Source organism: Trichomycterus rosablanca, chromosome 19, assembly GCF_030014385.1.
Source record: "Trichomycterus rosablanca isolate fTriRos1 chromosome 19, fTriRos1.hap1, whole genome shotgun sequence".
NCBI classification, from domain to species: domain Eukaryota; kingdom Metazoa; phylum Chordata; class Actinopteri; order Siluriformes; family Trichomycteridae; genus Trichomycterus; species Trichomycterus rosablanca.
Window position 1 is genome coordinate 25,765,549 of NC_086006.1, and position 26,411 is coordinate 25,791,959.

At 45.0% G+C, this 26,411-nt stretch overlaps 1 protein-coding gene across 1 annotated transcript in view; it reads right to left on the bottom strand.

Moving 5' to 3' along the window:
* LOC134333629 (V-set and transmembrane domain-containing protein 2-like protein) overlaps positions 1–26,411 on the bottom strand; it is a 40,082-nt gene that overhangs the window by 2,580 nt on the left and 11,091 nt on the right. Inside the window, exons 2-3 of the mRNA XM_063015708.1 lie at positions 8,972–9,141; positions 4,812–4,856 (exon numbers count right to left, since the gene is read on the bottom strand). Coding sequence (XP_062871778.1) covers positions 4,812–4,856; positions 8,972–9,141 — 215 coding nt within the window. The remainder of the gene's footprint in view (positions 1–4,811; positions 4,857–8,971; positions 9,142–26,411) is intronic.

The window sequence follows — 26,411 nt, forward strand, 5'->3', positions numbered from 1 at the left end:
GATGAGAAAAGAGTGCTCTCAGGGTGTGTCTCTCCATACACAACGCTGAGCTGCACTGCACTCGTCAAAGTGTAAGTGATAAAATGCATACGGCATGCTGCCCACGTGTCGGAGGGGGGTGTGGGTTAGCTTCGTTCTCCTCAATCAGAGCGGGGATCAGCATTGGTGGAGAGGAAGCATGACGCAATAGGGCAATTGGACGCACTAAAAAGGGGAGAAAAATACGGATGAGTATTTTCGTATTTGGGACAGAACATGAAGCCTCGCACCGTCGCTGGATGTTCTAGGTTTACATTCAACCATTAAGGGAGCTGTGCTGTGTTTTGTAGCTTCCATTTATTCTGTTATTTAATTTATGTGTAATTTAATGACTGCTGTAAAATGGGACACTTTAAAAAATCTTTTAAAATCCATGAAATCTGTCCTTTTTATTTGTGCTACTTGTCCAATCTATAGTCAGACTAATTGTGATGATCACCTGAGTGATTTTACAGCATGGTTAAAAATGCAGTATTCAGCAGGTGATGAATTAATCTGAGCTGAAGAAGTAAATTTCAGTGCTTTATATATTCGTTTTAAGCTAACCTTTACATGGTGTATTTGTTTTATGTGAACATCAGAGTGGGAATAAAACCACCAGCGAGTCGACGCCTCCTCCTCCCAAAAACCCGGGTTTCATCCGAGTGCATCCTATTAACCGGGACGTTATTTAGTATTCAGAATATTCACTCAGAAACACGCAGCTCTGCATCTCAAACAGCTATTAGGATGTAAAGTAGCTGGCAGGAGCAAAAACCACAAATCAGTTGCAGCATAAAAAGCAGGACTGGGCTTATTCTGCGTTTATGAGCTCTTTAAATAATGCAGATGAAGAAGGAGATGCAGGAGATCACCGCAGCTGACAGATGATCTATAGGTGGGGGCGTAATTCCTTTTAGATTCATCAGAAACGCACACGGCCGAGGTTAAAAATCTACATACACCTGTAAAGGGCATCTGTATCAGAGCGTCATTTAGCATTACGTTTGCTGCATTTAGGAATTATGACTGAATGCAATTCAAGCCATTGAAGACGAGGGCCTTGCTCAGGGGTCCAACAGCCCAACAGCCCTGATGGTTACTGCATTATATGTAACCATCCAGAAAAATTGTCCTACGGCATAGGAAGACTTTTGGGTTTTGATCCCAACCTTGGCAAAGAGACCACTGTTCCACTGTTCTACTGCTCCACTGTTCTACTGTTCTACTGCTCCACTGTTCTACTGTTCCACTGTTCCACTGTTCCACTGTTCTACTGTTCTACTGCTCCACTGTTCTACTGCTCCACTGTTCCACTGTTCCAATGTTCTACTGCTCCACTGTTCTACTGTTCCACTGCTCCACTGTTCCACTGTTCTACTGCTCCACTGTTCTACTGCTCCACTGTTCTACTGTTCCACTGCTCCACTGTTCCACTGTTCTACTGCTCCACTGTTCTACTGTTCCACTGTTCCACTGTTCTACTGCTCCACTGTTCTACTGTTCTACTGCTCCACTGTTCCACTGTTCTACTGCTCCACTGTTCTACTGTTCCACTGTTCCACTGTTCTACTGCTCCACTGTTCTACTGTTCTACTGCTCCACTGTTCCACTGTTCTACTGCTCCACTGTTCTACTGTTCCACTGTTCCACTGTTCTACTGCTCCACTGTTCCACTGTTCTACTGCTCCACTGTTCTACTGCTCCACTGTTCCACTGTTCTACTGTTCTACTGCTCCACTGTTCTACTGTTCCACTGTTCCAATGTTCTACTGCTCCACTGTTCCACTGTTCTACTGCTCCACTGTTCTACTGTTCCACTGTTCCAATGTTCTACTGTTCCAATGTTCTACTGTTCTACTGCTCCACTGTTCTACTGTTCCACTGTTCCAATGTTCTACTGCTCCACTGTTCCACTGTTCTACTGCTCCACTGTTCCAATGTTCTACTGCTCCAATGTTCTACTGTTCCACTGTTCTACTGTTCCACTGTTCCAATGTTCTACTGTTCTACTGCTCCAATGTTCTACTGTTCCACTGTTCCAATGTTCTACTGTTCCACTGTTCCAATGTTCTACTGCTCCACTGTTCCACTGTTCTACTGTTCCACTGTTCCAATGTTCTACTGCTCCACTGTTCTACTGTTCTACTGCTCCACTGTTCTACTGTTCCACTGTTCCAATGTTCTACTGCTCCACTGTTCCACTGTTCTACTGCTCCACTGTTCTACTGTTCCACTGTTCCAATGTTCTACTGTTCCACTGTTCCAATGTTCTACTGTTCCACTGTTCTACTGTTCCACTGTACCAATGTTCTACTGTTCCACTGTTCCAATGTTCTACTGTTACACTGCTCCACTGTTCTATTGATCCACTGTTTACTGTTTCATTGTTCTACTGTTCTACTGTTCCACTGTTCTACTGTTCCACTGTACCAATGTTCTACTGTTCCACTGTTCTACTGTTCCACTGTTCCACTGATCCACTGTTCTACTGTTCCACTGTTCTACTGTTCCACTGTTCTACTGTTCCACTGTTCCACTGTTCTATTGTTCCACCATTCTATTGTTCTACTGTTCTACTGTTCCACTGTTCTATTGTTCCACTTTTAATAAAGTTGCTTGGAAATGTCTTTAAGTGATGATCCTGACAGATTGAGGGCTCTCAGAGCTTTCCTTTTATGATGCTTGTGGCTCGGTCTACCTACCTACGAATCCTGTTCATATGAGCACAGAGAAGTCACCAGCTGTCAATTAAAACTACAGAGTTAAATTGGCATGTCTCAACATTAAATACCAGTTCACTGTGTGAGTAATAACATGTACAGTAGGTGTATTCAGTGTTTAATGCCGTATTCCTGCCTCCTGGTGGTGCGGGACCCTGACCAGGAGGAAGCAGTTCGTTAATTTGAATGAATAAATGAACATTGTGCACCCAGATCTTCTGTAATTCTCAGTGTGAATTATTTTAAGCTGCATTGGGAACAGATGTGTTTTCCTCCTGAGGCAGGATGCATCCTGGGAGCCTGGTGTGTACCATGGTAATAAACGGCAGTGTGAAGCTGGCATCGTGTGGAGGTGGAGACGGTGTGCCAGTATTAAAGGTGGTCGAGAAAATATTGGATAAAGGACATGAAAAAAAACTGACAGGTAATCTGACAAATCATGTCCTTCTGCCTTCCCAAATTTGGCGGCAAATGGGGCATGGAGGCGCAGGAGATTGACGTATCGGTTCCTCTTAACTGACAGTCGCGGCACCTCGTTGATTGTTCATGCGCTCCAGGTTGGAGTGATTCTATTTATCACGGTTTCTTCCTCACAGATTTGCCAGCTCCTCAGGTGCCAACCTGCTTTCTCCTGAAACTGTGATGGTCCGATCTGGTTTTCGGTTGGCATATGACTGGTGTCGAGGCACCTTTAGAGCATCACGAGGAACTTGCCCTGCCCCAAAGTGGCGTGACGGCCCTTTTTTAGAGAGGACACTATGTTTGGGTCCAAGCTAGGTGCAGGCTATACCAGTTGGTGTCATGTGGTGCTGCCTGTGCCTTTATCTCTCTGGCTTGTTCCCTCTTTTCCCAAAAAACTGGGTGCTCACAGGCGCTCTGAGCAGCCTGCCATTTTATTTCTGTGTTGTACCTTTTCTATCCACATTCTCCGTTGTTACTGCAGTAATATTGCAGGTTTGGGGCTACACCTGGCCCCTTAGTGATGAGTAACTAAATCACAGTTACAATCACAGGCGCGTCTATTAAGGTGTGATTGTTCATTTACAGCTACACTGAGCAGAAACAATTATACATGCAATTTAGCTTTTTCACTTTAATGTCTTCAAGCCATTTTTTGACTCTGTATCTGTAATCGTCAACAAAACAGAATGTATTCATAAACATGAACAAAGAATCACACACACACACACACACACACACACACACACACACACACACAGCATGTGTGTGTTGTTTAACCAGGAGCAACAGTGAAGTCGTTCAGTTCTGTTACACACTGATGCAGCACATTGTGTTTTTACTGGAGGGCTTTTTACCCCACTGACTGTGAGACTAACTGCACACACACACACACACACACACACACACACACACACACACACACACACAAAATCACATAAATACACCCATACAGACAAATACACACTCACACAGACACACACACAATCATACAAAAACACATAAATACACCCATACACACAAATGCACCAAATGCACACATACACACTCACACATACACAATCACACACAAACATGCAATATACACTAATGCATATTGCAAATAACGCACACACACAGTCAAACAAAAACACATAAGTACACCCATTAAAGCAAATGCACACATACACACACAACTACACACCAATGCTCAAAAACACAAACACACACACAAAAACACATAAGTAAACCCAAACACAAATGCATAAAAACACATCCCCATATAATATATCATAAAATATATCAAACGTATATCAAGAATTTCATCCCCATATACCTAAAACACATCACTATTTAATATATCTAAAACAAATGTCTATATTTTATATATAAAAACGCATCCTTACAGCATCACCCCAAACCAATAACCAGGAGTGTTGAATCTGAACTCAGTGACTCAGCAGGTCATGTAAGTAAATATCAGCTCTGATGTTTAATGTTTATTTTTAACCCAGCTGATTTTTCATATAAAAAAATAAACCTAAAATAAAATGCAATAGCTTATAAGAATGTTTGGATCTGTTTTGCCTCCTTTTATAACCAGCAGAACTGAATGGAATGAGCAGAACTTACACTGATCTTTGTAGCATCCTTCGACAGCTCGTCCTGAGGCGCCACCTACAATAAATTTCACGAGAATCATTAAAAACTCAAACACACCACACAAACCTACTCACACTCGGTCAAAAATATGTAGACACCCCTCCTGATTATTCTGTTTAAACACACACACACACACACACACACACACACACATTTACATGATCTATTACATTACATTTACGTCCAGCTTTGAGACAAATAACATGGTCGGATTAATTTGGTGTGAAGGAACCCCAGTAACCCGCTCACAGCCCTGATTAATTTTGAATGAACTGGATATTAGACTGCAAACCAGATCTTGTCATCCAATATCAGCACCTGACCTCACAAATGTTTTATTTAGTTTTACAAAATGGGCACAAATTCCCATTGGGACATTCCAAGATCGTGTGGGAAGCCTTAAAGCAGGGGGAGAGGGGAGACGTCATGTTAGCGCTCTTGGTTTTGCGACAGGATGTTCAACAAGCTCACGGTTAGCTGTCCACATACTTTTGGTGAGATTTTGTTATGTAAGTCACATGATTTATATGCGAGGGAAAGTATAGGTCAGATCAAAGGTCGACACTGTGACATTTGTCGAATATCCATCAGTGCTGAATGTTGATTTGGGGATTGATTGGGACTGTTTAAACACAGCACAAAATTAAACCTACACTAAAGAGCCAAAACAAGTGTGTCTGCCCTGCGATGGACAGGCGGCCCGTCCAGGGTGTTACTGTGTGCCTTGCGCCCATTGAAAAGCTGGGATAGGCTCCAGCGCCCCCCCAGCCCCCTGCGACCCTAACTGGATAAGCAGATAAGAAAATGAATGAATGAATGAATTAAAGTCAACATGGCATGAAACTCAGAGACGTGTAGAACATTTTGACGAGCTGATGTAAGGATGTTGGGTAACAGGATGGTTTGAAAGAACTGGACAGAGCATTACAGCTACGAACCCAAAAGAACTAGGACCACATTGGTGATGATTAATGACTGTGGTTGTGGGTGTGGAGTGAATCCTGCAGCCTTGTTGGTCTGTACGGAGGCTGGACGCAGCGCAGCAGTGTGTTTTTTGTACGTGGAGGAGACGTGGACTGCACACACTGACCCTACGGCGCTCTCCTTACTGGCTCGGATGAATAATGCATGGCGAGGCGAGAGGTTAGATAGACTCTCTGTGCCCCCACCTCGTTCACCCCCTTTCTCCCTCGGTCCAATTAAAAAGCATTGTGGGTGCACAGCAGGCAGACGGACGAATGTTTCCGCTCCTCGATGAACCTTCGGCCCGGCATGAAAATATTCTCAGCGTCTATCAATCTTTCCCTGGTTTCCTCTGGGCGCTGATTCTGTCTGCACCTCTGTTCTGTTCCTCCAGGCGCCCGGGGAACCTGACGCTATTTCTACTCATGTGATTAATGTGGAGATAAAGTGCACGTTGCTTCCAAAATTCTGCATCTTCCTCCCAACGTCTCTTCATTTCTTTTTCCAGTTCTTTCCTTCTGCTTCACTTCCTTCTGACTCGGCCCAGTTAATGTTGGACCGTATTGAGTTGTTCTGTGTTCATTCTGTTCATGCTGAACCAAGGTCTTGTAAAGTCTTTTGTTACTGAAGATGAAACACGTTGGCGCTCAAACACACCCTACACTGGTCCAAAAAGTGATTTATGCCTCGCTTATTCATTCATTTCTACCCACTTTATCATTATTATGGTTTTGTGGGTCCAAGCCTGGTCAGAAACAATAGGTACAAGGCTTGAATACACCCTGAACAAGGCGCCAACTCTTCACTGAGCTACACTCACACATTTATTACCTTACAAAGACTGAGTGTCCATCTGAACACAGTCATGGACAATTCAGTATCTCCAATTCACCTGTCTTTCAAGCAGGGCAATTCGCAAGATTTTGGAGTCTGTCTGTGGAAATTTGTGCCTAGTAAAAAGAGCATATGTAAGGTCAGGCACTAAGGTTAAACTAGGCGTTGTGGCTCACAAGTGACATTCTAACTCCTCCACACCAAATTAATTAAAGTAGGTGTTTATGCATCTCACTTGGAGCACATGGGTACAGTCATGCTAGAACAGGAAAGAGCCTTCCCCAAACTGTTGTTGCCAAGTAGGAAGCAAAGTATTTTATACAGTTGGAAGAGATGTGAACATATATTTACATTTGCTGCATTGAGCGGATGCTTATATCCAAAGCAATCATGACTGAACACAATCCGAGCAATTGAGGGTTAAGGACTTTGCTCAGGGGCCCAACAGCGACTACTTGGCAGTGGTGGGGCTTGAACCGGCAACCTTTTGATTGCTAGTCCACTACCTTAACCACTGAGCTAGCACTGCATACTGCATATACAGTGTATCACAAAAGTGAGTACACCCCTCACATTTCTGCAAATATTTCATTATATCTTTTCATGGGACAACACTATAGACATGAAACTTGGATATAACTTAGAGTAGTCAGTGTACAACTTGTATAGCAGTGTAGATTTACTGTCTTCTGAAAATAACTCAACACACAGCCATTAATGTCTAAATAGCTGGCAACATAAGTGAGTACACCCCACAGTGAACATGTCCAAATTGTGCCCAAAGTGTCAATATTTTGTGTGACCACCATTATTATCCAGCACTGCCTTAACCTTCCTGGGCATGGAATTCACCAGAGCTGCACAGGTTGCTACTGGAATCCTCTTCCACTCCTTCATGATGACATCACGGAGCTGGTGGATGTTAGACACCTTGAACTCCTCCACCTTCCACTTGAGGATGCGCCACAGGTGCTCAATTGGGTTTAGTCCATCACCTTTACCTTCAGCTTCCTCAGCAAGGCAGTTGTCATCTTGGAGGTTGTGTTTGGGGTCGTTATCCTGTTGGAAAACTGCCATGAGGCCCAGTTTTCGAAGGGAGGGGATCATGCTCTGTTTCAGAATGTCACAGTACATGTTGAAATTCATGTTTCCCTCAATGAACTGCAGCTCCCCAGTGCCAGCAACACTCATGCAGCCCAAGACCATGATGCTACCACCACCATGCTTGACTGTAGGCAAGATACAGTTGTCTTGGTACTTCTCACCAGGGCGCCGTCACACATGCTGGACACCATCTGAGCCAAACAAGTTTATCTTGGTCTCGTCAGACCACAGGGCATTCCAGTAATCCATGTTCTTGGACTGCTTGTCTTCAGCAAACTGTTTGCTGGCTTTCTTGTGCGTCAGCTTCCTTCTGGGATGACGACCATGCAGACCGAGTTGATGCAGTGTGCGGCGTATGGTCTGAGCACTGACAGGCTGACCTCCCACGTCTTCAATCTCTGCAGCAATGCTGGCAGCACTCATGTGTCTATTTTTTAAAGCCAACCTCTGGATATGACGCCGATCACGTGGACTCAACTTCTTTGGTCGACCCTGGCGAAGCCTGTTCCGAGTGGAACCTGTCCTGGAAAACCGCTGTATGACCTTGGCCACCATGCTGTAGCTCAGTTTCAGGGTGTTAGCAATCTTCTTATAGCCCAGGCCATCTTTGTGGAGAGCAACAATTCTATTTCTCACATCCTCAGAGAGTTCTTTGCCATGAGGTGCCATGTTGAATATCCAGTGGCCAGTATGAGAGAATTGTACCCAAAACACCAAATTTAACAGCCCTGCTCCCCATTTACACCTGGGACCTTGACACATGACACCAGGGAGGGACAACGACACATTTGGGCACAATTTGGACATGTTCACTGTGGGGTGTACTCACTTATGTTGCCAGCTATTTAGACATTAATGGCTGTGTGTTGAGTTATTTTCAGAAGACAGTAAATCTACACTGCTATACAAGCTGTAAACTGACTACTCTAAGTTATATCCAAGTTTCATGTCTATAGTGTTGTCCCATGAAAAGATATAATGAAATATTTGCAGAAATGTGAGGGGTGTACTCACTTTTGTGATACACTGTATATAGAAATTAATGCACAGTTGGCAGCCAATTGGAGAGAATTATTATTTATGGCATTCATTCATTCTCACCAGTCAGTCCTGGTCTGGGTTGTATTGGGACACAGACTGGACACAGAATAGAAGATGTCCAAAACAACCAGACGCCATAATACTAATTAAACGAGAGATTAATGATGATACGGTGACGATGGATTTACCTGGTTGGTGGTCCACGTGTCCTTGTCGCTCCACTCTCTGTGATCCCTGATGTACCACCACTGGATTTCCAAGGAGTAGGAGGGGGAGCCCGATCCCCGAAACGAACAGGCCATCTCTACATCCTGACCAGTCTGCGCCGTCATATCATGAGGGATCTCCGTGAAGAAAGCTGAAGAGAAGAGGAGTGTTAGAGCGAGTCTAAAATCTCTGTTTTAATCAGATCATTAATACAAGCATCAATGGATTTCCCCTTGTCTCGACCCTAGCAGGTGAAAAGAAGTGGTTGGCGACTGCACGTGTGTTGATGGGATGCAGAACAGTGTTACGACCAGCCAACCTCCATGAAGGTGCCTCGACTGGTCAGGCAAGATCAGAGCTGCCCCAGTAATGAGGAACCCTGTTTCAGCCCTCCCTCCCCCTACAGGCACACAGCCAATCGTGTCTGTGTAGGCACCCAGTCGGCTGATAGCAGGAGTCACTGTTTTAACCGCCGCACCTCCCTCAGACACATCTACCTGACCGTGCACCAGCATGAATACATGAATTATATATTAAACCTACAGCAGCTCGGCCCACCCAGTCCTGAACTGATAAGCGGTTCTGCTGAAGTGAAAACGGCTCGGCACCGCACACATGATTCTCCTCCAGCCTGTCAAGAAGTGAATCTATTTCTGCTCACACACCCAGATAAGAGTGAAAGTTTATTTTTCTCTGATTTCCCTCAGGATTTCAGTCTGGGTTTTACAGTTTACTCAGCACCTTTCAGCACATTTCAATCTGCAATCTGTTTGACAGAGAATGCCGTGGCTGTAGGGCGGGTCAGTTCAGGCTACACTGGATCAAATAATTCAGAAATCTAACACAGCCAAATCAAACCAAATAAAAGTTTAGACTATTCACCGATCAACCATAACATTAAAACCACCTCCTTGTTTCTACACTCACTGTCCATTTTATCAGCTCCACTTACCATATAGAAGCACTTTGTAGTTCCACAATTACTGACTGTAGTCCATCTGTTTCTCAGCATGCTGTTCTTAAATAATCAGGACCCCCACAGGACCACCACAGAGCAGGTATTATTTAGGTGGTGGATCATTCTCAGCACTGCAGTGACACTGACATGGTGGTGGTGTGTTAGTGTGTGTTGTGCTGGTATGAGTGGATCAGACACAGCAGTGCTGCTGGAGTTTTTAAACACCTCACTGTCACTGCTGGACTGAGAATAGTCCACTAAACCAAAAAATATCCCGCCAACAGCGCCCCATGGGCAGCGTCCTGTGACCACTGATGAAGGTCTAGAAGATGACCGACTCAAACAGCAGCAATAGATGAGCGATCGTCTCTGACTTTACATCTACAAGGTGGACCGACTAGGTAGGAGTGTCTAATAGAGTGGACAGTGAGTGGACACGGTATTTAAAAACTCCACTCATACCAGCACAACACACACTAACACACCACCACTATGTCAGTGTCACTCCAGTGCTGAGAATGATCCACCACCTAAATAATACCTGCTCTGTAGTGGTCCTGTGGGGGTCCTGACCATTGAAGAACAAGTATGTAGAGAAACAGATGGACTACAGTCAGTAATTGTAGAACTACAAAGTGCTTCTATATGGTAAGTGGAACACAAATGTTATATATACAGACACAGTTCATGCTAGCCGCCTACATAAGAGGGCTAGGAACATCATCAAAGTGTGTGTGAGGTGGATGAAACTCCACATTAATGCCCACGGTTTAAAAAAGAAACGTTAAAACCGCAAACCGTCAGGCGTCTACATACTTTCAGCCATATAGTGTGTGGTCAGGACTGTGAAGGTACCGTGTAAACAAGACTTTGATCCACAGTTCATACAAGTGCTCTTCACCATCACGACCAGCATGATGATCCAGGAGCAGCTCGTCCTCTCTAGAAGAACAAAATAAGCTCCTGAGAGGAACAGACGTGACGCTCTTCACACCTAACGGCATGAAAGAGCGAGAGCTGTACCGTGAATGGAAATCCGAGCCGGTCTGACTCTTATCGGACCGCACACACTCTTCTAAAGCCAGCATGCAGCAGCACACACTTCAAAGTAAGAGATTCAGCTCGCTGTGAATCAATCACATCACACTTTCAGCTTTCTGCAGGAGATGAAACCGCGTCTAATGACCTGGACCAGGCTGAAACCACGGAGGGTGGAGAGTGGGAACAGAGGCACTCATACAGACGAGACGTAATGGCGAACGTATCATGTGATTCTTAAAAGGAAGAGCTGAAGGATCTTACATGATTTGTGTAAAATCACCTTGTTTATCTGCTTTATGACCAAGATCAGAAACTGGAACGTTTTACTCACAGAATTACACTGTATGACCAAAACTCATGTGTTTCCACCAAAAAGATTGCTACCAGGTGTAATAAATCAATTATATGAGGTAAATTATATGCTCACAACTTTAGGGAAGGCCATTTCCTGTTCCAGCATGAACAAAGCAAGACATGAACACAATCTCAGTTTAAAGAAACTCCAGCAACCTGATCTCAGTCCTACTCAACAGCTCTGGAATGAACCGGAAAATCAACTGAAGCTTTATTGACCAACATCAGTGCCCAGCCACACAAATGCTGTTATTTTTTGACTGAATTGGCACAAATCCCCACAGACATACTTCAAAGACTTGTGAAAAGCCTTCTCAGAAGGGCGGCTGCTAGTTTCTCATAATATGTATAGAGAGAGAGACTACTGATGATGGAGTTTTTAAACACCTCACTGTCACTGCCGGACTGAGAATAGTCCACCAACCAAAAACATCCAGCCAGCAGCGCCCCGTGGGCAGCGTCCTGTGACCACTGATGAAGGTCTAGAAGATGACCGACTCAAACAGCAGCAATAGATGAGCGATCGTCTCTGACTTGAGTGTCTAATAGAGTGGACAGTGAGTGGACACAGTGTTTAAAAACTCCAGCAGCACTGCTGTGTCTGATCCACTCACCAACACAACACACACTAACACACCACCACCATGTCAGTGTCACTGCAGTGCTGAGAATGATCCACCACCCAATTAATACCTGCTCTGTGGTGGTCCTGTGGGGGTCCTGACCATTGAAGAACAGCATGAAAGGGGGCTAACAAAGCATTACCAATACAGTCAGTATTTGTAGAACTACAAAGTGCCTCTATATGGTAAGTGGAGCTGATAAAATGGACAGTGAGTGTAAAAACAAGGAGGTGGTATATATACTGTATATATACTGTATATTCTACCCAGCTCTAGACTGTGTGGCTGCTAATACCAGCCCTGCCAGCATGTATCAAACGAGCCCCTTGTGTAATGAAGACGTTAGCCTAGCCGATCCCAACCCATATGGCTAATAAATCTACCAGAATCCTCTTAACCGCTTCCCTCTGAACACTGTTAATTTCCCATAATCCCGTTCAAACAGTGGCGAACACAGCTGGGTGCCAAGACTTCTGACAGCTGTCAAACCAGGGCACGAGGATAAAAGAGCGAATGTACGAGCTCCCTGCAGTGCAGTTACAAAACCACTTCAAACTGCTGCTGTATGAACGTTCAAGTGGCTTTTAGATACAGACTAAAATAAAACAACACGATGCAACACAAGTGTAAATTACACAGTGCACAGTTACATAATGTAGCCTAGTTGTTAAATTACTGGACTAGTAATCGAATGGTCACTGGTTCAAGCCCCACCACTGCCAGGTTGCTACTGTTGGGCCCTTGACTAAGGCCCTTATCCTTCAATTGCTTAGACAATATACACCGATCAGCCATAACATCAAAACCACCTCCTTGTTTCTACACTCACTCTCCATTTTATCAGCTCCACTTACCATATAGAAGCATTTTGTAGTACTACAATTACTGACTGTAGTCCATCTGTTTCTCTACATACCTTTTTAGCCCGCTTTCACCCTGTTCTTCAATGGTCAGGACTCCCACAGGACCCCTACAGAGCAGGTATTATTTAGGTGGTGGATCATTCTCAGTGACACTGATATGGTGGTGGTGTGTTAGTGTGTGTTGTGCTGGTATGAGTGGATCGGAGGTTTTAAACACTGTGTCCACTCACTGTCCACTCTATTAGGCACTCCTACCTAGTCGGTCCACCTTGTAGATGTAAAGTCAGAGACGATCGCTCATCTATTGCTGCTGTTGGAGTCGATCATCTTCTAGACCTTCATCAGTGGTCACAGGACGCTGCCCACGGGGCGCTGTCGGCTGGATATTTTTGGTTGGTGGACTACTCTCAGTCCGGCAGTGACAGTGAGGTGAAAAACTCCAGCAGCGCTGCTGTGTCTGATCCACTCATACCAGCACAACACACACTAACACACCACCACCATGTCAGTGTCACTGCAGTGCTGAGAATGATCCACCAACTAAATAATACCTGCTCTGTGGTGGTCCTGTGGGGGTCCTGACCATTGAAGAACAGGATGAAAGGGGGCTAACAAATCATGCAGAAAAACAGATGGACTACAGTCAGTAATTGTAGAACTACAAAGTGCTTCTATATGGTAAGTAGAGCTGATAAAATGGACAGTGAGTGTACAAACAAGGAGGTGGTTTTAATGTTATGGCTGATCGGTGTACTGTCACTGTACTGTAAGTCGCTTTGGATAAAAGGCGTCTGCTAAATGATGTAAATGTAAAGTCTGTTTTAAATGACTTAAAATGCCCCGTGTCACAGGAAGTTTTAACAAACCTCAATCAGCAGGACCACAGTGAGAACTGCATGAAAATCTATTTTAATACAGCACGCAGCACCCAGCACGCAGCATGCCTTCCAAATGTTTGTCTCAAATAAATTAATAAACTGTGAAATTAAAACAGCGTTCTCAAAAGCATTAAGTGCCTGAGAAACAATCTGCAAAGGAAGGAAGCTGCTCAGAAGCTTCAGGCTTTAAAATGTGATAAATGATTTTTCACCGTCTCGAATCGTCCGTCTCGTCGTCGCCGTCGTTCACCTTTATTGTTTACTGTGGCGGCGATGCGGGCGTGGACGTAATCAGAAATCAAATTCAACTTGAATCAGCATCTTTAAACAGACGCTGTGTTCAGAGTGGCTGAAATTAAACATCAAATCCCACAAGTCCTGGCTGTAAATCTCTTCACTATCAGACGTTTATTATTAGCGATTATTAGAGCGTTTTTCTTCACTGTAGGACCGACAGAGTAACGTTCACATTCTCCTGACCGCTGAGTTCTCCTGTCCGTCCACCCGCCGGCCTCGACCTTAATAGCTTTTTAAAAATCCGCGAGCTCACAGTGAGGAGGAAGATAATACCCGGCCGAACTAAATCTCACCGCGATTGTGTGGAGTCGCCGAAGCAAACTGATTCGATTTCATTCTATTTTTCATTTGCCAAAGTGGAAAAGCAACAGAGCATCGATTTGATGTTACATAAACCAGACAAAGAGACACGCAGCCATTGATTATTTTTTTTTTTGGATGGGTTGGAGCTTGGGGTTGAATTTGTTTGCTGCCTCAGCCCTTGATTTTTGGGAAGCACCTCTTCCCTGCCTGGCAATATTATTAACACCCTGCAAATGAAGAAGTGAACTTACTGTCCATTTTATCAGCTCCACTTACCATATAGAAGCACTTTGTAGTTCTACAATTACTGACTGTAGTCCATCTGTTTCTCTGCATGCTTTGTTAGCCCCCTTTCATGCTGTTCTTCAATGGTTAGGACCCCCACAGGACCACCACAGAGCAGGTATTATTTAGGTGGTGGATCATTCTCAGCACTGCAGTGACAGAGGCATGGTGGTGGTGTGTTAGTGTGTGTTGTGCTGGTATAAGTGGATCAGACACAGCAGCGCTGCTTCTTGTCTGTGTTTTGACTCCCCCCCTTCCTGTGTCTGAGTTTTTCAAGCTCAGTTACCTGAGTCGTGTTTTTAGCTGCTTTACTTCAACATCTTGGACATTTTGACTAGGCGATCGCTAACTGAATTGCTGTGGGATTGCTAGGACGGCTCATAGTGCAGATTAACCAGTAAACGTGAGACACTTGAACGCTACACGGATGGAAAACATTAAATCGCTAAACACAAACCTGCATATTACTTGGTAAAAGGCTCATTTTATGGTCGTGAATTAATTATATGCCTTCAACACTCTGGGGAAGACCTTTCCATCTCCAGCACGACTGTTCCCCTGTGCACAAAGCGCGCTCTATAAAGACATGCTTCAGTGAGGCACCACTGAACTCCTTTCAGATTAAGTGGAACATGAGTTCAAACCCAGACTTACGCAGCCGATGATGCTTCTTAACCAACGAGCGCTGCAGAAATACTGTAGGTGGATCTGAGTTTGAAACAGATCCCCAGGTCCTGCATGATTAAAGGCAGGACGCAGCATGTTTCCTCATCAAAGCCTGCGCATTCACAGCTTCAACAATGAGCAGCAGAAACCAAAGACTGTAATTATTACACCCCTATCTGCATATCATAATTGGAAGCCTCAAAGGACTCTGTAAGTCATAACAGAAAGGGCCTGAAGACATCATTATCTGAGAGAGAAATGAAGACGCGGTGATGATGCCACCGCTATCCTTGATCGGGTGCTGGAAGGCTGCTGTTTCACTGAAAGCACGATCACGCTGTCAGTAAGCGATGGGATTCACGACTCCAACACTCTGGTTCATGTCTTTTATTTGGGTCTCATGAATTTTTAATTGCTGATCTGACGGGGATCAAAGCAACACTTAAGAAGACTCGAACTGAGCAGACCTGGTGATCGATACGGTTACAGTCGTTTAAGATTTAAGTACCAGGAGTTATTTAACCTGCAATAAAACATAAATAAAGATTTTCGTTTAGATCTGAACCAAAAGCAAGTGTTGGTAAAAATGTCCAAACAATCCTTACAAATTTACTAGTGCAATAAACAGGTGAAAGCAACACAAATGAAGAGCAAAACCCTAACTCTAACCCTAAAACAAGCTCCAACTTAGCTTAAACCCCTAACCCTTGAACCCTAACCCCAACTTTATCTCTAACCCTAACACAAGCTTCAACTTTAGCTCTAGCTCTAAACGTAACCCCAACCCTAATCCTAACACTTACCCTGACACAAGCCCCAAACTCTAGCTTTAACCATAAACCTAACATTACCCAAACCCCACAACCCAAACTCTAACCTTAACTCTAACCCTAAAACAAGCCCCAACTAAGCTTGAACCCCTAACCCCAACTGTAACACTAACTTTATCTCTAACCCAAAGACAAGTTTCAACTCTAGCCCTAAACCTAACCCAAATCCTAGTCCTACCACTAACCCTAACACCAGCCCCAAACTCTAGCTTTAGCCCTAACCTTACCCTAACCTCAATTCTATCCTTAACTCTAACCCTAAAACAAGCCCTAACTCTAACCTTAACTCTAACCCTAAAACAAGCCCTAACCCCAACTTAAATCCCAATTTTATCTCTATCTCTAACACTACCAATAACTCTATCACCATCCCCAACCCAAACCCTAAGCCCAAGCTCTAAACACAACCCAATGCTAACTGTGGCTCTAACCCTAACTCTAACCCTAATATCAGTCCAAACTCTAGCTTTAACCATAACCCCAAGCTCTAAACTCAACTCTAGGTCTAACCCTAAACCTCAAAGCTAACTCTAATCATTACAGTGAAACCCTAACTCCAATCCCCAACTCTAGCCCTAACTTCAAACCCCAAATCCAAACCCTAAGTCTGAATCCTAAACCCAAATTTAGATCCCTAGAACCCTAGATCTAACATTAACACACCCTAAATCTGCCCTGATTCTAACCCTACCATATCTATAAATATAGCGCTAACTCCAACTCTAATCCTAACCCTAATTATAACCCTAACTATAATCTTAATTCTAACCCCAACTTTACCTCTAGTGCAGACCCTAATCTTAACCCTAACTCTAACAATAACCCCTAAACCTAAACCTGGTAAAATAAGTACACATTCTTGTACCTGTGAATGTATGATGTAATGATTCATACTATAACTGGTTGGCTTGTTTCAGAGCTTCACACACTATGAGAATTTCTGGTTTATCAGGGTGAGATTAAATCAAAGCTTAAAAAGATTCACACAAGTGGTGATGATACTGAATAGACCTTCAGTCATTTAAGAATCACTCACACACACAGAGAGAGAGAGAGAGAGAGAGAGAGAGAGAGAGAGAGAGAGAGAGTGTTAATGGACCTGCATTAAAACATGATGGGCAGATTTTCTCTGAGCCCTAAACCAAGAGTCAGCGCCAGTAGAAATGAACAATCCTTAAGTAAAGGATCATCCTGGTCTGGACTAACAGAGACCGTGTGAGAGCCGCTCTGTTGTCTTTCACTGTTTTCTATAGTGGAGACATGAAGTGAGGCCGGCCGGCGGTGAGACAGAAAATAGAACAATTGACACCTCAAACAAGCTGAGCTGAAAGGAAAGGTGGACGGCACAGTAAGAGAGATTTCACCCACAGGCCTGTCTCATCTCATCTCAGCTGCTAAACCTACTCAGTTAATCCCTGAAAAGCAGATCAGACTGGACTCGGTCCATATTTACCAGGTAATACAAGAGCTGAGCCAGGATCAAGGGATTTGTCAATGTACCTGTACAGGGATTAGAACAAATGCACACTTAAATGTACAAAGATGCACTTCAATTAGTGCAGTGACTGACTGTAGACAGCAGACCCTCTACCACAGCAGTCCCCAACCTCCACAGCAGCGCTCCAAAGACATTTGTTTTTACTCATTCTAGCAAGCTTGTGGGCTTAATTTTTCGGTAACACGTGACTGAAATAGGTACGTGTCAAACGCGCCAAGAGGAACAGATGGATGTTATTACAAGAGAATCTGTTTTTTCAGAATAAAACATGTTTCAGGGTGAGTTTCAATAAAACAGGAAAAGAATTAAAGTATTTATTCTTTCTGTGAGGCCCAGTAATAATGGCAGTTGTAGCCTAGCGATTAAAATGCTGGACTAGTAATCGAAAGGTAACTGCAAGGTTGCCACTGTTGGGCCCTTAAGCAAGGCCCTTAACCCTCAATTGCTTAGACAATATACTGTCACAGTACTGAAAATGTAAACATAATAAATGACCCACGGACAGGTTGGGGACCACAGCTCTACCAGACCCATCCATTTTAACACTAGTTACATTGACATGTTGTGGTACTGGGGTCTGCATTACCGTGGAACACTTGCATGACCTGGGACTTCTGACACAACAGCATGAAGATGGGAGCATTAAACAATTACTGCCATACCCTGGTTCGTGGCTTGTCCCACTGTCTGTTGGTACTACATTTACACTTACATTTTTGGCATTTAGAAGACGCTTTTATCCAAAGCGACTTACAGACTAAGCAATTAAGGGTTAAGGGCCTTGCTCAAGGGCCCAACAGTGACAACCTGGCAGTGGTGCGGTTTGAACCAGCAACCTTCTGTTAACTAGTCCAGTACCTTAACCACTAGGCTACAACTGCCCTACAACTGTACTCACACTCGTCCCTCAAGTCTTTATACTGAACAGATCTGTACACTACTTGGGTCGTTGTGGTCCGGTCTGGTCTCTGAAACTACGTTCTGTCAAGAAACGAGAAGTGACGAGGGGTTTAATGATACCACGTCCAAAAATGGACGTCAACAAGACAGGAGCGACCAAAGTTGTTTGTGTGCTGATGTGCAGCGTAAAATCAAGTAGGAAAAATAAATGAATCTGGGTGAAGGAGATGGGATTGTCTCTCTGCAGAGAGAGCTGGAAGTCGAATAAATATTTTCTGCAATGCAGTGTTGGTATGATAGTTTGGTGTGAACGATAAGTCACAAATACTGTAAGCATGTGTGTGCTTATGTATTCTGATACAAACTACATTATGCACCTCCTCCCCCAGGTTCCTCTTCTGTATTTTGCATTCATAACAATTAAAACCTGATCGTAACACATTTCACACTGCAGGATTTTGAGTCGCCGACAGGTCCAGATATTTAACATGCTAGATATCTTTCTAGAGCCGGCGAGTGCTCGGCGAGCCTCTCGGACCGAGTCATTGAACAGTTCACACATAGCGATAGAGAGACGAGTTTCGAGCCCCGAGCAAACTCAAGAGTTGCTCCCGAGCTGCACATCTAGCGGCGACCAGTCGGCGAGCGAAAATCAGGGCAAAAATCGTGTAGTGTGAACTAGGCATAAGACAATAGAATATAGAATAGAACAGAATGCCTTCATTTGTCATATATACATATACAGGCGTACAGTACAACCAAATTCTTTCTTCGCATATTCCAGTTGGAAGCCGGGGTCAGAGCGCACGGTCAGCCCCTGGAGCCAAGAGGATTAAGGAAGAGGAACTACCGTCAGATCCACATTTGATAGATCTCTCACCCTCACATGCACCATCGTTATGAAACAGACGTCACCATGAATGTTGTGTAAGGGGTATAAAACACTGAATAATCAAGAACCGAAGCTTTTAGGAAAACTTGGACACCTCAGATAAACGAACCATCTCCAGCTGAGCAGACGTAACACCGTCGTGATGAATAATAACTTTACACACTTTATCCTGATTATTTTTGGCCTCTTGGTCTCCGTGAGCACCGAGGTGTCGTGAGTGTGAAACGCTGTCGAGCGTGAGGGGAGAGGAAGCAAAACGTCTCAAATTTTCTCTCAGCGCCGCGACGGATACCAGTCGAGTATCACCGTTGCCCCTAGAAACCGGCCGTGAGCTGCGGCACACAGAGCTCCAGATGGATGGATGGACGGATCAGAGACAACATTAGCACACGCTGTTCTGAGCGGCATGAAGTGACAGACCCTCCGGGCTCGGCATGTATCATAGTACCAACACACACACACACACACACACGCACACACACACACACACACGCTCATGTATAAACTGAGATAAACTCACTGTACATATATGACTCCAGGATTTACCCACAGATCCAAACCTAAACGGGCGGCACAGAGGCTCAGTGGGTAGCAATGTCTCCTCACAGCAAGAAGGTCATGGGTTCGATTCCCAGGTGGAGCGATCTGAGTGCTTTCTGTGTGCAGTTTGCATGTTCTCCCTGTGTCTGTGTGGGTTTCCTCCGGGAGCTCCGGTTTCCTCCCACAGTCCAAACACATACACTCACTCACTCACTCACTTATCCAGTTAGGGTCGCGGGGGCATAAGCCTATCCTAGCTTTTCAAGCTTTTTTTACTGTGTGCAAGGCACACAGTAACACGACTGGATGAGGCGCCAGTCCATCGCAGGGCAGACACACATACACACACACACCCATTCACCTACAGGGCAATTCAGTGTCTCCAATTAACCTGACTGCATGTTTGTGGACTGTGGGAGGAAACCCACGCAGACACGGGGAGAACATGCAAACTCCACACAGAAAGGACCCGGACCGCCCCGCCCCGCCTGGGGATCGAACCCAGGACCTTCTTGCTGTGAGGCGACAGTGCTACCCACCGAGCCACCGTGCCGCCCCAAACACATACAAGTGAGGTGAACTGGAGACACGAAATTGTCCATGATTGTGTTTGATATTAAAAACTTCTGCAATTTTGAGAGCAACAGAAGGCAAATACAAATAAAACAGGGTGTCCAGGTCAGGTGTCCACATACTTTTAACCACCCAGTGTAATAAATAACATCTACTTTTGCTTTTTGCTCTGAGTGAATGGAGTCGGCAGGAACTCTATTAGGACGCAGCGTAGGTGAGAAGTGACGCCGCTGCAGGGTTGACGTGGGAGGGCGGCCGCGAACGCTCGGGAAAATGATGAATGCGCCGCTGCTCGTTCACATTACAGTGTTATTGTATCCACCATAAATCTGGCGGCGCGTGTCGCAGCAGCATGTGATTCACATCGTAACGTCTGAGTTATGTTCCGCAGGTGGCAGCTCAAATGAAACTCACATTAAGCTCCGTCCTGAGGCGCAGACACGCCCCGGATCCGGCGCCTCGTTTAAAATAGAGGAGAAGAGGACTGGGCGGGATGGAGGAGGAGGAGGAGGTGCAGTCGAAGACGTCAAGGGCTTCAAGAAGCAAAGGAGCTGAAATAGACAACGGTGAGACTGAGACCGAAACTCCTGCACAACAGAGAATGCAGCGAAAGGAAACTGCGTCTGCAATAACAGTATAATCAGCAGTTGTAGCCTAGTGGTTAAGGTACCGGACTAGTAATCAAAAGGTCGCTGGTTCAAGCCCCACCATTGCCAGATTGTCACAGCTTAAGGGTCCTTAAGCTTCGATTGCTTGGACGATATACTGTCACAGTACTGTAAGTCACTTTAGATGCCGCTTAGGTGGCGCAGCTGTAAAAACTAAGGCTAAGGCTGAGCGGCCACATGAACAATGATTGGCCTGTTGTTCAGATATGGGTGGGACTAAGCCGGATGGGGTCTCTCTCTCTCATGACTGATGCAATTACGACCTCTGCTGGCTGATTGATGGGAAAAGAGTGCTCTCAGGGTTTGTCCCTCCGTACACAATGCTGAGCTGCACTGCACTCGTCAATGTGTAGGTGATGAGATGCATACGGCTGCTGCCCACGTGTCGGAGGGGGCGTGGGTTAGCTTCGTTCTCCTCAATCAGAGCGGGGATCGGCATTGGTGGAGAGGAAGCATGACGCAATCGGGCACGCTAAAGGGGAGAAAAAGGGAAGAAAATGCATAAACAAAACCAAAATATGTAAGTCGCTTTAGATAAAAGCGTCGGCTAAATGACGAAAATGTAAATAATCAGTTCATCCTGGTCAGGGTCTGGTGGATCCAGAGCCTTTCCTGATACACAATACACCCCAAGAACAGATATCGGTCTATCAGATGTCTATTACAGAGCATCTCACAATCACATCATTTACTTACACATCCACGTCAGATTAAGGTCATCTTGTCTACGGTTTGAAATGGAACCCATCATGAAATGATTAGATGAGGAGAAAGCGACGGCACCACAAGCTTATATAAATATATTTACAATATTTTAAACATCTGTTGGGCGCTCAAGTGGCGCAGCAGTGAACCACGCTATTCCACTATGACTGGGATCCAGGGTTTGAATCGGATGCTATAAGCCAGGCGTCTACAGACAGATCTGTGGTAAGGGTTGGCCGAGGGGTGGCCGTGGAGGGGAACTAGACCCACCACGACCCTGACCAGGATTAGGCAACAATAAAACATGAAAACGAAATGAAAAACATCTCCAACATAATTCAGCTAACACACATTCAGAGAGCGTTCGGTTTTCATCCTAACACAGCAGCACAGATTTTTTCGGCGAGGAAGGGGTGCGAGTCTTGGCTGACGGGCGATACTTGTGAGTGAGACGGCAGCAGCGTGATCCATAATCCAGCAGCCTCATGGGAAAACAGTGTAATTATCTATGATGTTAAATTAATTTGATGTTTGCAAATGAGCGCTCGCTTGAGCTCTGATATTATACGAGCCGGAATGGAAAGAATGATACACGTGTACTGACGCGTCCAGGGATTCAGACGCAAAACGTAAACGCAGATTTAATATTCAATCATCTCTTCAGGACAAGTGGACTAGCGCTGGTGTGCGTTCTGCATCTGATCTGATCCAGCCAACCAATTCTTAGTTAGTATTAGTGTTTGGTCTGGGTTCGATTCCCCTACAGGGATTGGTTCAGAAGTCAAAGGCTGGCGAGAATCATCAAAACATCCTTCAAATAAACACCCAGCTGCAGGTTTCCGTTATTCTGTCCACAGGACAAACACCAGAACTCATCTCTCCTGCTAGTTCTGCATAATTTAAAGACGTACCTCACGTACCCGAAGAGACGGGGGAGCCGGAGGAATTAGAGCCGCCTTATTACAAGGAATATCCGAGAGCTGAAGTGTGTCACATTTAATCAGGCGTTATGGTTCAGTCCCACGATGCTCTCCAAACCCAGAACCACCCACAGCAGCACGGCGGCTGAAACGACTGCAGCTGAAGTGATCTGAAGAGCTGCTGTAGTCTGATATGCTGGCTGACACTTATTAGTTCTGAGCTTTATACATGAATATTAATACACCGATAAGGCATAACATTATGACCACCTTTTTAATAATGTGTTGGTCCCCCTTTTGCTGCCAAAACAGCCCAGCAACTGTGATGCTGAGGTGTATTCTGACACCTATTCTATCAGAACCAGCATGAACTCCTTCAGCAGTTTGAGCTACAGTAGCTCGTCTGTTGGCCTTCGCTCCCCACGTGAATCAATGAGCCTTGGCCGCCCATGACCCTGTCGCTGGTTTACCACTGTTCCTTCCTTGGACGACTTTTGATAGATACTGACCACTGCAGACCAGGACACACCCCACAAGAGCTGCAGTTTTGGAGATGCTCTGACCCAGTCGTCTAGCCATCACAATTGAACCCTCGTCAAACTCGCTCAGATCCTCACGCTCCATAAAGGTAAAATATACAAGTGTCATTTATTTGTACATTCAGACTCATTTTCGGTACACGGAGGGAGACGTTAGCTGGCGTGCTGGCGGGTTGTGCCGCCTCAGCCCCTTGGTTTGAATGGCCTGTGTAACTGTGTTAGCTTAGCAAGCTAAAACTGCGGTGACTTAATCTCTAAATAGTGCGCCTAAATAATCTGCCTTATGAGTTCAAGTCTCATTAGAATCCTCTCTACTGAGGCAGCTGATCAGGCAGGCAGTAGGCAGCAAGGCAGCTGACCAGGTTTCCACACAGACCCGGACGTAATTTGGAGCGCAGCAGCTTTAAATGCCGTGTCTCGGACATCGATCTATCTCAGTGGACTATGGGACGCCGATCTCTGGAACAGAAGGAGAAATTCTCACTACGAGACTCACTACAAATTGACTAATCCCACATCTGTGCTAATCAGGAGCGTCGGGTGTAGCGTACGAAGTCGATAAGGCATCAGATCCGGGCAGCAGCCGCACGGATCAATATCTCAGCGTGTGTAAGGAGCCACGGCAGCAGATACTTAAAGAGCTCCTGAAAATATGGGAGGCTATAAAACATGGCTGGTTGATTATGCCACCTGCCCGTAGCGTTCCCTCATCGACCGCGCTCTGTTTGGCGAGCGCCAGTCATTCACGCGCCCCCTCCGGCTGCTCCGAAACACGGTGACATTACTAACACGTAACGCTTCATAAAACACGATCCATAGCATAATGTTAGCACACAGCGGCTGAGACGAAGTAGCTTTGTTTCTAAGAGCTGGAGCTGTATTTCACATCCATAACCATAAACATTCTCAACCCAGAGCCTTTAGTCATATAAAATAAGTGGGAAATGAAACCTAAGGTCACGCAGACCTCGGACAGGAAGACACATTACGGACGCGGCGGGAAAGACCGCGGTCAGCCTGAGAAAACATGACTTTACCTGCAGTCTGTGGTAAAATACTGTATGTATGAAGTGCTAAAATGGATCTATTTTGATCTACAAATCAATAAATTGTCACTTTTATTAGACTAGGGATGCGAATTTTGCCAATTTCCTTTAACCAATAAACAGCTAACATTAGTGGACGGTTAACTGATTACCAACAAGCTTATAACATCCCATCAAAATATATAACACATCACTAAGCTTCATGACAAGTCACACATGCTTGATTGATTTACAGTGTGAGAGATTCACCCCTTACCTGCTGCCCTAACCCTGACTCCTACATACCCCAGCCCTGTCTCCAACATACTCCTAATCCTGACTCCTACATACCCCTAACCCTGTCTCCAACATACTCCTAATCCTGACTCCTACATACTCCTAATCCTGTCTCCAACATACTCCTAATCCTGTCTCCAACATACTCCTAATCCTGTCTCCAACATACTCCTAATCCTGTCTCCTACATTCCCCAGCCCTGTCTCCAACATACTCCTAATCCTGACTCCTACATACCCCTAACCCTGTCTCCAACATACTCCTAATCCTGACTCCTACATACCCCTAACCCTGTCTCCAACATACTCCTAATCCTGACTCCTACATACCCCTAACCCTGTCTCCAACATACTCCTAATCCTGTCTCCTACATACCCCAGCCCTGTCTCCAACATACTCCTAATCCTGACTCCTACATACCCCTAACCCTGTCTCCAACATACTCCTAATCCTGACTCCTACATACCCCTAACCCTGTCTCCAACATACTCCTAATCCTGACTCCTACATACCCCTAACCCTGTCTCCAACATACTCCTAATCCTGTCTCCAACATACTCCTAATCCTGTCTCCAACATACTCCTAATCCTGTCTCCAACATACCCCTAATCCTGTCTCCAACATACTCCTAATCCTGTCTCCAACATACTCCTAATCCTGTCTCCAACATACCCCTAATCCTGTCTCCAACATACTCCTAATCCTGTCTCCAACATACTCCTAATCCTGACTCCTACATACCCCTAACCCTGTCTCCAACATACTCCTAATCCTGTCTCCAACATACTCCTAATCCTGTCTCCAACATACTCCTAATCCTGTCTCCAACATACCCCTAATCCTGTCTCCAACATACTCCTAATCCTGTCTCCAACATACCCCTAATCCTGTCTCCAACATACTCCTAATCCTGTCTCCAACATACTCCTAATCCTGTCTCCAACATACTCCTAATCCTGTCTCCAACATACCCCTAATCCTGTCTCCAACATACTCCTAATCCTGTCTCCAACATACCCCTAATCCTGTCTCCAACATACTCCTAATCCTGTCTCCTACATATTCCTAATGTTTCATTCACACCCCTAATCCTGTCTCCAACATACTCCTAATCCTGTCTCCTACATATTCCTAATGTTTTATTCACACCCCTAATCCTGTTAGCATCACATCAACTGCTCAAAATGAATGTAGAAGACATTTTTAACCAACAGCATCAAGCTAACAATGAACCGTTGGTCATGGACATTCCTACGTTACACATTTTCACATCAGGACTTGTTGGAAAAGCTCACAGTAGTTCACACAAACCCGTCCTCAGCTGTACCACTTCCAGTCAGCCTCTGGAACAACATCAGCTCAAGACCTGTTCATCAGAGGCTTCATGCAGTGGATTTCCAGCACTGTGTGGAAGCAAACCAACTCAAGATCTCCATCATTCCATCATCGGATCAGTACAAATCCTCACACTGATGAATAAAGTGTACAATCAATATCACTGAAGACCATCGAATTAGCACTAAACCACAGCTTATTGCCATGAGACCTGCATTTATAGCTACTAAACTCTCCCCAAATCATCAAATACCAAGTTAAATGAACCCAGAACCCAGAATTGTGGTGCATAATTAGAATTATGTGGACGTCCCTCCTGATTACTGAGCTGTGAATGTGTATAAAACCCCTGAGCACGACCCTTCACCCACAGTCCAGGTTTCCACTGAACGAACACAGACACACCGTCCACAGGCGACACGCCGGCGCT